Source organism: Lipotes vexillifer, unplaced genomic scaffold (assembly GCF_000442215.2).
Source record: "Lipotes vexillifer unplaced genomic scaffold, Lipotes_vexillifer_v1.1 scaffold951, whole genome shotgun sequence".
In the NCBI taxonomy this organism is placed as follows: domain Eukaryota; kingdom Metazoa; phylum Chordata; class Mammalia; order Artiodactyla; family Lipotidae; genus Lipotes; species Lipotes vexillifer.
Window position 1 is genome coordinate 1,756,502 of NW_006793664.1, and position 12,989 is coordinate 1,769,490.

The 12,989-nt window shown below is 39.7% G+C and overlaps 1 protein-coding gene across 1 annotated transcript in view; it reads left to right on the forward strand.

Annotated features, from left to right (window-relative positions):
• SNX25 (sorting nexin 25) overlaps nt 1-12,989 on the forward strand; it is a 117,295-nt gene that overhangs the window by 35,782 nt on the left and 68,524 nt on the right. Inside the window, exons 4-5 of the mRNA XM_007466526.1 lie at nt 1,698-1,870; nt 2,990-3,176. Coding sequence (XP_007466588.1) covers nt 1,698-1,870; nt 2,990-3,176 — 360 coding nt within the window. The remainder of the gene's footprint in view (nt 1-1,697; nt 1,871-2,989; nt 3,177-12,989) is intronic.

Sequence of the window (12,989 nt, forward strand, 5' to 3'; positions counted from 1 at the left end):
GTCCCCTGCATCGGCAGGCGGACTCTCAACCACTGCGCCACCAGGGAAGCCCGAGAGTATATTTTTCACTGAGACATTTATTTACCAGCTTCTGAAATTACTGCTTTTGTGGATAATATAAAGATATTGTGATGAGTAAGCATCACAATAATAGAAACAGAATTGATTCCATTTTAGAAGCTCCTTTCCTGTGGAATTCCAGTTTTCTCGTGCCAAGGGTACATTTAAGCTATGCCTAGAAGCTTCTAGTTGATGATTCTTATTAAAGGAAAAAAAATCTACCATTGTTCTCTGACATTATGGATATTTGAAAAAGTGCCAGTAGGTCACTGGTGTTTTGCATATAGATGATTGTGCCCTGGAGGTGAATGCTGGGGATCTAATATCTGATTGTGCATCACCTTCTACCGATCACACAGTGAGAGTGGCAGAAACCTAGGTTCGATGGTTATCTCGGTACTTGCCAGCCCCAGGTAAACAGTGCCCTTGCCCTGGAAATCACCCTTGGTGTACAGGTTTCCACTGGTTGCAAAATGACTGTGGCAGCCAGGAAGCACCCAACTGAGTTGGCCACTGTCAGGCAAGAGAATAATAAATTGCATTAATAAAAGCAACGCGTCCTCTGGTTGACTGTTAGGCAGTTGTGTGAGGCAGTTTTCCGGTCAGCCTGTATTCATTTCCTAGCTGACGTTCTGTTGGCTGCTTTCAGCCAATCCAGATCACACTTAATTTTTGCCTCTGCTTCCTCTTCCTTTGCCCCATCTGTCTTGTCCCAGCATGTTTCAGCAAAACCTAAAGATGATTGTTTTTATGCTATTACATCAATGGCATCTTTAATTTTACAGCCTCCTTTTTACAATCTGTGCATTTTGTTTACTGGTCAAGCACAGGCATGTTGTTTAAGGCACAAAATAATGCTTGTTTTCACATATATTTCTTCTGTATCTCTGAAATTTTTTCCTTTTCACTTAAACAATCTCTGATTATGGTGTAGCGTTAAAGAGTCTGGACTTGAGAGTCCGACAGAACAGGACCTGAGAGTTATTTCTACAATTTGTTACCTCTGTGACTTTGGACTGTTCACGTGATCATTCAGATCCTTAATACTCTCATCTATAAAATGGTGATGATGATACCTGCTTCTAGATGTAAGTGGGAAGATTAAATAATACTGCACGTATGAAGTGTATGGAAGGTTAATGTCCTTTTGCTCACTCACGGCATGAGAACCCAGAGGTAAGTACTAGTAGTTGGAATAAACAAGTGGCAGATCCACACTGACAGGAGGACGCTTCCAGGAGCTGGTGACCCTGGTTTAATGCTTTGTTAGATTTTTTTTTTTCTGGAGAAATGAAGCTATAGATCACATTTAGGGAGAGAGCTAGGAGACTTAAAAATAATCTAGTTAAAGAGCTACTCACCCCTTTCTAGATTGTTGCTGTGACTTGGGAGTCATGTATGAGGGTTGATGCTACTTAAGGTTGGAAATCCCGAAAGGCCACACATTTGCATTTTTCCAGATTAGTCTGTGGTTGAGAAAATTACTGCCTGTTGATATAGTCAAAGAGTGGACATGGTTATTAAAACTGTTGCATTGCCCATTTGAAATATTTTTTTACCTAATGGTACATAACCAAGCTGTTTCTAGAAACGTCTTTCCTTCCCTTTCCCTCTCTTCATGTATTTATTTTTTTCAGACATGAAGAACAGCCGAGGCCTTTTGTGTTGCATGCATTCTTGAGGAACTCAGATGATGAAGTAAGATTTCTACAAACGTGTTCTCGGGTTCTGGTGTTTTGTCTCCTCCCCTCAAAGGATGTCCAGTCTCTCAGCTTACGCATAATGCTCGCAGAAATTCTCACAGCAAAAGGTAGACTTTCATAAGTAATTGATATTACTAATGCGATACTTGTGCAAGCTAACGTGCTACATACGAATGTGATAACACTTTATATGACACCTATGCAGACCTTGTATACTGTGGGACATACGGGAATTAAAGTATTTTCAAAAGGTCAGGTTTAAATGTCACTCAAAGAAGGCATCACTTGGCCCTACGTGATAAACAGATGTTTCATATAACATATTACCAAATACATAGTCCACTCTGCTGTTTATAATAGGTAACCAGTCCTTATGCCCACCACAGTGTAGCATCCATCTGGGATAGATTTTGAGTCATCCAGGCCAGTTACGTGCTTTATGAAAGACTGTCTATACTCAAACTCTAGTATGCATTTGTTTAAAATACCTTTGCTTCAGGATTCATTGGCAATGCCTATATGTGACTTAGAATAAATAAAAGAGGTACTGTACCACAAAATAATGTCATTGTTAGAAAAAAAGTGTATCCAAGGAAATGCTTAGCTAGGATAAGGAAAAATGGAAGAAGATATCATCTGAGAGAAACTTTTCCTATCTCAGAATCTCAAACAAATAACGTTGTGTTTGATATGCCGTGATTTAATATCTCATTTATTATCTCAGGGTTAGCCAGCTGTACCCATTAGCTGATATAGCCAACCACAGAGAAAAGGGGAACTTTCTAACCTAAAGTTAGTAGGATGAATCTGTCATAGTGTCATTGACTTTTTTAACAACTTCCTCCCTGAGGTCTGTTTCACCAGTTGGGAGAATGTTAGCTTTCATCTTTTGGCAGATAAAACATATCGAGCCTTATGAAAGAAATCAAAGGGAAAAAAATGAATGTACTTAATTTTGATAGCTTTGTTAACAACTTGGGTTCCAGATGGCTTTCTTTCATTATTCTTTTACATGTAATTCATTTGTTAAAACGGCCACGTGGTTGTAGCCATAACTAGTAGCAAACCCAGAGGGATGGGTAGCTGTGTGTGGGGGTGTGTGTGTGTCTGTGGCCCATTTGGGTAGTTTTTAAATGTTTCCCAGATGTAGTTTCAATTATATAACATGAAAGCGGTTCCTTTAAAGAATACCCTTTTTAAGTGGTGCTCTCTTCTCTGTCCCACAGTCTTAAAGCCAGTAGTGGAGTTACTTAGTAATCCAGATTACATTAACCAGATGTTGCTTGCCCAGTTGGAGCACAGAGAACAGGTGAATGAACATCACAAGAGAGCCTACACCTATGCTCCCTCCTATGAAGAGTTCATCAAGCTTATTAACAGCAACTCTGATGTTGAGTTCTTGAAGCAACTAAGGTATTTGGTCTTTAATTATAGCGTGACAGTGCTACTGACTATCCTCCTCTACCTAGTTAGGTAAAAAAATAACAAAAAACTGTGGTTGTCAGGGAAGAAGAAATAAAGGAAGTCCATAAAACTTATTAATCAGTAACAGCAAAATGTGTCCAGCTTCTCCCTTGGCAGTGGAATTCGTTCAAAGTATCATGTTTTTCAAATAATTAGGTTATAATAGAAAGCTGTTCAGTTGTTAGAACCTGTGTAGCTGCTCAGGTGCTTACCTTGGAAAAGCAGTGGAAGGAAATACTGTTTTTTGGGGTTTTTTTTAAAGGATATTTATTTATTTATTTATTTATTTATTTTTGGCTGCGTTGGGTCTTCGTTGCTGCGCGCAGGCTTTCTCTAGTTGAGGCGAGCGGGGGCTACTCTTCGTTGTGGTGCATGGGCTTCTTACTGCGGTGGCTTCTCTTGTTGCGGAGCACGGGTTCTGGGTGTGCGGGCTTCAGTAGTGGTGGGCACACGGGCCTCCGTAGTTGTGGCTCGCTGGCTCTAGAGCGCAGGCTCAGTAGTTGTGGCGCACAGGCTTAGTTGCCCTGCAGCATGTGGTATCTTCCCGGACCAGGGAAGATGGTCCCTTGCAAATCCATGTCCCTTGCATTGGCAGGTGGATTCTTAACCACTGCGCCACCAGGGAAGCCCAATGCTGTGTTTTTAAAATTAGAGTGTAGACCATTTGTGTTGATTTTCATTTTTCTTAGAAAATACAGAGGCCCAGGTTTGGGAATAAAGGGTTCTTGACTAATTGTTTTGAGAAAACACATTTGAAATATACCCCAGGAATCTAACTTATAGGAGAGTGCAGCCTCCTTAACGGTACTTGAGATGTTTTTAGGGGTGAGTGTGTGTGTTTATTTTTAATTTTTAAAATACAGGTTATGCATATACAGTATGATTATATAGTATTGTGTAGTTTGTGGATTTGCTAGGCTTCTGTTTCTCTAGTTGCCCTTCTGTTTTAGTGTCCCCAAATAAGCATGCATGGGAAGAAAGGAAACTCTGGCCTGTCAGTTTTGCTTCTGATAGGTAATTTTTGTAAGTCTCTGGCGGAAAAGTAAAATATTGGCTGAAATTGGGTCTTTGAACTGTTTGAGGGCTTTAGACTTGCCACATTTGCCCCTGAACCAGGGTTAACATTAAAGTGAGTTATGCTGCTACATTTTCTAATCTGAATAACACACCCTCTAAGAAGCACACACTGTGGATGCCTCTGTGTTCTCGTAAACTGTGCTGTGTCTTAATCTAGGCCCCACAAATGTATAATGATGGGTTCGATTGTACGACTTTGTTTACAAGTAATTTAATTCTTGTGAGATATAGTCTCTGAAGATTTTAATCATGTTTCTCTTTCCATTCATAATCTTGAATAGGCTATATGGTACTTATTTATTATAGATTTGTGATTATTTATGTCTGAATTTAGAAATTCCTTTTTCATAATTGTGACACTTGAGCTGATAGAGAACCCAAGAGCCAGTATTCCAAGTTTGTCACCTGAGGCTTACAGGTCACATCTACTCAAAGATCATCCTTACTGTGGCTTCCTCTGACTCCTTTTGAAGTGTCATTCCACAGAAAGTGAAAGAGCCCACAGGTCATACACCCTTGTTGCCTCCTCATCGCCTTAAAATTCTCAACACGACAACCCACACACACCAAGCTCTGGTTCTAGAGACGCTGTTCAAACTTTAATATTCCTCTCCCTGGTGCTTTTATAATATTGTTCCCAGATGTGCTGTGTGTGGTGTGACCAAGGTAATGTGATGACCACCCTCCATGGAATTACAATTTCCTCCTAAGACTGTTTATGAGCAGGTGATACCTCATGTTGATAAATTGTGGGTGCATTGAATTCCTAAGCATTTTCCTCTGCCAGACAGTCTCTCCACAGTAAGGTCAGACATGGACCATTTGAAAACTCCAAGGAAGTTTAAGATAACAATCTAGAATCAGTAGTGGCAGATTCTTAAGTGAATCAGTGTTCATTCTTCTTCCAGACTTGTGCATGAGTGTTCTACTTTCTGAACCAAACAAAAGATTCCAGCACTGCACACATGGTGACATAGTTAATGGTGTAACAAAAAGGCACCAAAAGACATTTTTGATCAGAGCTAATTATTCTGAATGGTCAGCTATTGGTACTCTAGCACCATCTGTCATTTTGTATCTGAGCACAGTTCCTATATTATGAGTGGATCTTGGTAAGAATTAATGGCTTACCTTCTTTAAAATGTACTAGCGAAAGTCTCCAGACTATTTGAAATACTATGAATGTCTTAATGTTGGCAGTTTGTCATTGAGTAGGTGAAGAGGTAGCTCAGCAAGAACTGCCTTTTAGAAAAACAGAAGCATATGGTGTCTGCTGTCCCAGGATGATTGGACAGCCTGCTTTTGTCACAGTCGGAGTGTTATGGATTGCCCTCAGTGTGTGCAGAAGATTACACTAGAAGTGCTGCATGATCATTTTCCCCTTTCCCTCTCATACGTGATGGAACAAGAACAGTATAAGCACTTAAATCTTTTTTGACATCACTTCCTCTCGATCTCGTAAATAGGGCAACACTGAAGGGTAGCCCACTGGGGGTCCCAGGAAACGGGCCCTCTGTTGAGCGCTGGGAGACTTAAGGGGCAGTAGAAAAGCTGAACTAAAGAATGGCTTTTTCAAACATTGAGATATAAGTCACATACCATAGAATTCACAATTTTAAAGTGGGCAGTTCCGTGGTTTTTAGTGTATTCAGAGGCCGTGCAACCATACCCACTAATTCCAGGCGAGTTTCATCACCCTGAAAAGAAACCTTATACCCATTAGCAGTCATTTCCCATTCTTCTCCCCCCAGCCCTTGGGAACCACTCACGTGCTTTCTGTCTCAGTAGATTTGCCTATTCTGGACATTTCATGTAAATGGAATCATACAATATGTGTCCTTTTGTGTCTGGCTTCTTTCACTCAGCGTAATGTTTTCGAGGTTCATCCGTGTTGCAGTATATATCAGTACTCCATTTTTTTGGCTGAATACTATTCCACTGGATGAATATACCATATTTTGTTTATCCAGTTATCAGTTAGTGGAAGATTTAGGTTGTTGCACTTTGAAGAATGCCTTTTGAATGATCATTGAGCATCTTCAGCAGTACCATCAGTGACTGCTGATAAATGAGACTAAAATAAAGTGTTGCAGGTTCCTAACCTCTTCCTCTCACCACCTCCCCTCACTCTAAATACCTGCCACCAACAAGGAGTGTTGGAGTACGGACACCAGGAAGGGGTGTTCGTTTAGTGCATTATTCCTTTTCCACATATTGTCTTCTCTTTTGTGTCCTCCACCTTACTGTTAGAAACACCTTACTTTCGGTTTCAACGGGGAGAACACTTGGAGGTACTTTGGTGATTAGACAATCAGACTCTTAAAGTGCCTTGTCTATTAGAAGCACACAGAATCCGTTTTCAGATTTAATTAAGTGGACGTAATGACCTATTCTTCTGACCTCCATCCCTTTATAAGCTTTCAGTTCCTCGTGTAAATCTTGGGAAGTATGTTGATAACTTCCTTTAGACAGGCTGCAAAATGCCCTTGTAACAAGGGGCACGAACTTCGTCAGAGTCAGATGCGCCTGGCAACATCAGCTCTGGGATCGAAATCCTGAAGAATGCATAGTCTCATCAACAAGCCTGGCCAAGAACCTTAGGAGGAAATACCGTGAAAGGCATTTTTGTCAATGATAGATACGCACATCCAGAGTTGCTCTCTGTATGTATACTTGTGTAAATAGTGCATTGTCCTGGGGCATCTCTCCTGGACCTGTGACCACGAGACAGTTCCTTGGGCATTGCTTTAGTGTGACATTTTAGGCAGTTCTCTTCCATGTGGCACTGGTATCTCTTTTGTCCTTGGGGTGGTTGTCCCTATTCGTTGTACCTGAGGCACAGATCTGAGGACTAATTTTTACTCCCTGCTTCTTGCACTAGAGAGGCTACCAGGAACAACTCTGTGATGGCAGAGATTGATCTTTTTGCTCAAAGAGTAGGTGATGCTGCATAAATTATCTTGTTACTTGGCTACTTACTGTTCACCTGATTAAAAAAAATTGCCCTCTATTTAAGGGTCAGTTCTGCTCACTCGTATTGACAGGCAGAATTGCTTTTTATCAGATTTCTGTCTACAACCCACGTTGATGAGGCCTATCAGCCACATAGCACGAATGGAGCTGCTTTCTTCAGCCATAGTCTCAACCATTCTGTTGTTTTTCTGGTAGTTAGAGTCCTCTGCCCTCTGACTTTATTAGGGTTTTAAGTCATTATCTTCAGATTGCTCTCAGTAAAACTTTGGGGTAGGCTGCATAAGCCAGGGATTGCATCTTATTTAGACTAAGTGAAACCATCCACTTTTATTTTGTACATATTTGGGAGTTAGGTGAATGTTTTCTAAAGGAAAGAGTCATTCAGCTCTGCCAGGCTGGAGTGCATTAAAAATAAACAAACAACAACAACAACAAACCCTTAAAGGTGCTATTTGAAATTCTGTAGTAGTTTGTTGTTTTCTCTGAGCGACCATGAGATCTTTTCACAGTAGGACTATAAAGCTAGAAATGTGCCCTTCACGTATACTAAGTTAGTGGGGTTTAACATCTTTATTGGAGTGTAATTGCTTTACATTGCTGTTAGTTTGTGCTGTATAACAAAGTGAATCAGCTATACGTATACTTATATCCCCATATCCCCTCCCTCTTGCATCTCCCTCCCACCCTCCCTATCCCGCCCCTCTAGGTGGTCACAAAGCACCGAGCTGATCTCCCTGTGCTAGAGCTGATCTCCCTGTGCTATGCGGCTGCTTCCCACTAGCTAGCTATTTTACATTTGGTAATGTACATATGTCCATGCCACTCTCTCACTTTGTCCCAGTTTACCCTTCCCCCCTCCCCATGTCCTCAAGTCCATTCTCTACATCTGTGTCTTTATTCCTGTCCTGCCCCTAGGTTCTTCAGAACCTTTTTTTTTTTCTAGATTCCATACATATGTGTTAGCATACGGTATTTGTTTTGCTCTTTCTGACTTACTTCACTCTGTATGACAGATTCTAGGTCCATCCACCTCACTACAAATAACTCAATTTCGTTTCTTTTTATGGCAGGGAACATTCCACTGTATATATGTGCCACGTCTTCTTTATCCATTTGTCTGTCGATGGGCATTTAGGTTGACTCCATGACCTGGCTGTAGTAAATAGTGCTGCAGTGAACATTGGGGTGTATGTGTCTTTTTGAATTATGGTTTTCTCAGGGTATATGCCTAGTAGTGGGATTGCTGGGTCGTATGGTAGTTCTATTTTTATTTTTTTAAGGAACCTCCATACTGTTCTCCATAGTGGCTGTATCAATTTACATTCGCACCAACAGTGTAGGAGGGTTCCCTTTTCTACACACTCTCTCCAGCATTTATTGTTTGTAGATTTTTAAAAAAAATAAATTTATTTAATTTATTTATTTACTTAGTTTTGGCTGCGTTGGGTCTTGGTTGCTGCGTGCGGGCTTTTCTCTGCTTGCAGTGAGTGGGGGCTACTCTTCGTTTCAGTGCGTGGGCTTCTCATTGTGGTGGCTTCTCTTGTTGCGGAGCATGGGCTCTAGGTGCGCGGGCTTCAGTAGTTGTAGCATGCGGGCTCAGGAGTTGTGGCTCGCAGGCTCTAGAGCGCAGGCTCAGTAGTTGTGGCACGTGGGCTTTGTTGCTGCCGCGGAACGTGGCATCTTCCTGGACTAGGGCTCGAACCTGTGTCCCCTGCATTGGCAGGCGGATTCTTAACCACTATGCTCCCAGGGAAGCCCTGTTTGTAGATTTTTTGATGATGGCCATTCTGACTGGTATGAGATGATATCTCATTGTAGTTTTGATTTGCATTTCTCTAATGATTGATGATGTTGAGCATCCCTTCATGGGTTTGTTGGCAATCTGTATATCTTGTTTAGAGAAATGTCGATTTAGGTCTTCTGCTCATTTTTGGATTGGGTTGTTTGTTTTTTTGATATTGAGCTGCCTGAGCTGCTTGTATATTTTGGAGATTAATTCTTTGTCAGTTGCTTCGTTTGCAAATATTTCCTCTCATTCTGAGGGTTGTCTTTTTGTCTTGTTTATGGTCTCTTTGCTGTGCAAAAGCTTTTAAGTTTCATTTGGTCCCATTTGTTTATTTTTGTTTCTATTTCCATTTCTCTAGGAGGTGGGTCAAAAAGGGTCTTGCTGTGATTTATGTCATAGAGTGTTCTGCCTATGTTTTCCTCTAAGAGTTTTACAGTGTCTAGCCTTACATTTAGGTCTTTAATCTGTTTTGAGTTTATTTTGGTGTATGGTGTTAGGGAGTGTTCTAATTTCATTCTTTTACATGTAGCTGTCCAGTTTTCCCAGCACCACTTATTGAAGAGGCTGTCTTTTCTCCACTGTATATTCTTGCCTCCTTTATCAAAGATAACCCATATGCGTGGGTTTATCTCTGGGCTTTCTATACTGTTCCATTGATCTGTATTTCTGTTTTTATGCCAGTACCATACTGTCTTGATTACTGTTGCTTTGTCGTGTAGTCTGAAGTCAGGAAGCCTGATCCCTCAGCTCCGTTTTTCTTTCTCAGGGTTGCTTTAGCTATTCGGGGTCTTTTGTGTTTTCCATACAAATTGTGAAATTTTTTGTTCTAGTTTTGTGAAAAATGCCATTGGTAGTTTGATAGGAATTACACTGAATCTGTAGGTTGCTTTGGGTAGTATTGTTGTTTTCATAATGTTGATTTTTATAATCCAAGAACATGGTATATCTCTCCATCTGTTTGTATCATCTTTAATTACTTTCATCAGTGTCTTGTAGTTTTCTGCATACACTTCTTCTATCTCTGTTGGTAGGTTTATTCCTAGGTATTTTATTCTTTTTGTGGCAGTGGTAAATGGGAGTGTTTCCTTAATTTCTCTTTCAGATTTTTCATCATTAGTGTATAGGAATGCAAGAGATTTCTGTGCATTAATTTTGTAACTTGCTACTTTACCAGATTCATTGATTAGCTCTAATAGTTTTCTGGTAGCACCTTTCGGATTCTCTGTATAGTGTATCATGTCATCTGCAAACAGTGACAGTTTTACTTCTTCTTTTCTGATTTGGATTCCTTTTATTTCTTTTTCTTCTCTGATTGCTGTGGCTAAAACTTCCAAAACTATGTTGAATAAGAGTGGTGAGAGTGGGCAACCTTGTTTTGTTCCTGATCTTAGTGGAAATGGTTTCAGTTTTTCACCATTGAGAACAATGTTGGCTGTGGGTTTGTCATATATGGCCTTTATTATGTTAATGTAAGTTCCCTGTATGCCTACTTTCTGGAGGGTGTAGGCATATCATAAATGGGTGTTGAATTTTGTCAAAAGCTTTTTCTGCATCTGTTGAGATGATCATATGGTTTTTATCCTTCAGTTAGTATGGTGTGTCACATTGATTGATTTGCATATATTGAAGAATCCTTGCATTCCTGGAATAAACCCCACTTGATCATGGTGTATGATCCTTTTAATGTGCTGTTGGATTCTGTTTGCTGGTATTTTGTTGAGGATTTTTGCATCTATGTTCATCAGTGATATTGGCCTGTAGTTTTCTTTTTTTGTGACATCTTTGTCTGGTTTTGGTATCAAGGTGATGGTGGCCTTGTAGAATGAGTTTGGGAGTGTTCCTCCCTCTGCTATATTTTGGAAGAGTTTGAGAAGGATAGGTGTTAGCTCTTCTCTAAATGTTTGATAGAATTCGCCTGTGAAGCCATCTGGTCCTGGGCTTTTGTTTGTTGGAAGATTTTTAATCACAGTTTCAATTTCAGTGCTTGTGATTGGTCTGTTCATATTTTCTATTTCTTCCTGATTCAGTCTTGGCAGTTTGTGCATTTCTAAGAATTTGTCCATTTCTTCCAGGTTGTCCATTTTATTGGCATAGAGTTGCTTGTAGTAATCTCTCATGATCCTTTGTATTTCTGCAGTGTCAGTTGTTACTTCTCCTTTTTCATTTCTGATTCTATTGATTTGAGTCTTCTCCCTTATTTTCTTGATGAGTCTGGCTAACGGTTTATCAATTTTGTTTATCTTCTCAAAGAACCGACTTTTAGTTTTATTGATCTTTGCTATCGTTTCCTTCATTTCTTTTTCATTTATTTCTGATCTGATCTCTATGATTTCTTTCCTTCTGCTAACTCTGGGGTTTTTTGGTTCTTCTTTCTCTAATTGCTTTAGGTGTAAGGTTAGGTTGTTTATTTGAGATGTTTCTTGTTTCTTGAGGTAGGATTTTATTGCTGTAAACTTCTCTCTTTTGCTTTTGCTACATCCCACAGGTTTTGGGTCGTTGTGTTTTCATTGTCATTTGTGTCTAGGTATTTTTTGATTTCCTCAGTGATCTCTTGGTTATTGAGTAGTGTATTGTTTAGCCTCCATGTGTTTGTATTTTTTACAGATATTTTTTTCCTGTAATTGATACCTAGTCTCATAGCATTGTGGTCAGAAAAGATACTTGATACAATCTCAATTTTCTTAAATTTACCAAGGCTTGATTTGTGACCCCAGGATATGATCTATCCTGGAGAATGTTCCATGAACATTTGAGAAGAAAGTGTATTCTGTTGTTTTTGTATGGAATGTTCTATAAATATCAATTAAATCCATCTTGTTTAATGTGTCATTTAAAGCTTGTGTTTCCTTATTTATTTTCATTTTGGTTGATCTGTCCATTGGTGAAAGCGGGGTGTTAAAGTCCCCTACTATTATTGTGTTACTGTCAATTTCCCCTTTTATGGTTGTTAGCATTCGCCTTATGTATTGAGGTGCTCCTATGTTGGGTGCATAAATATTTACAATTGTTATATCTTCTTCTTGGATTGATCCCTTGATCATTATGTAGTGTCCTTCTTTGTCTCTGGTAATAGTCTTTATTTTAAAGTCCATTTTGTCTGATACGAGAATTGCTACTCCAGCTTTCTTTTGATTTCCATTTGCATGGAATATCTTTTTCCATCCCCTCACTTTCAGTCTGTATGTGTCCCTAGGTCTGAAGTGGGTCTCTTGTAGACAGCATATATATGGGTCTTGTTTTTGTATCCATTCAGCCAGTCTGTGTCTTTTGGTTGGAGCGTTTAATCCATTTACATTTAAGGTAATTATTGATATGTATGTTCCTATTACCATTTTCTTAATTGTTTTGGGTTTATTTTCGTAGGTCTTTCCCTTCTCTTGTGTTTCCTTCCTAGAGAAGTTCCTTTAGCATTTGTTGTAGAGCTGGTTTGGTGGTGCTGAATTCTCTTAGCTTTTGCTTGTCTGTAAAGGTTTTAATTTCTCCATCGAATCTGAATGAGATCCTTGCTGGGTAGAGTCATCTTGGTTGTAGGTTTTCCCCTTTCATCACTTTAAATATGTGCTGCCAGTCCCTTCTGGCTTGCAGAGTTTCCGCCGAAAGATCAGCTAACCTTATGGGGATTCCCTTGTATGTTATTTGTTGCTTTTCCCTTGCTGCTTTCAGTATTTTTCCTTTGTATTTAATATTTGATACCTTGATTAATATGTGTCTTGGCGTGTTTCTCCTTGGATTTATCCTTTATGGGACTCTCTGTGCTTCCTGGACTTGATTAACTATTTCCTTTCCCATGTTAGGGAAGTTTTCAACTGTAATCTCTTCAAATATTTTCTCAGTCCCTTTCTGTTTCTCTTCTTCTGGGACCCCTGTAATTTGAATGTTGGTGCATTTAATGTTGTCCCAGAGGTCTCTGAGACTGTCCTCAATTC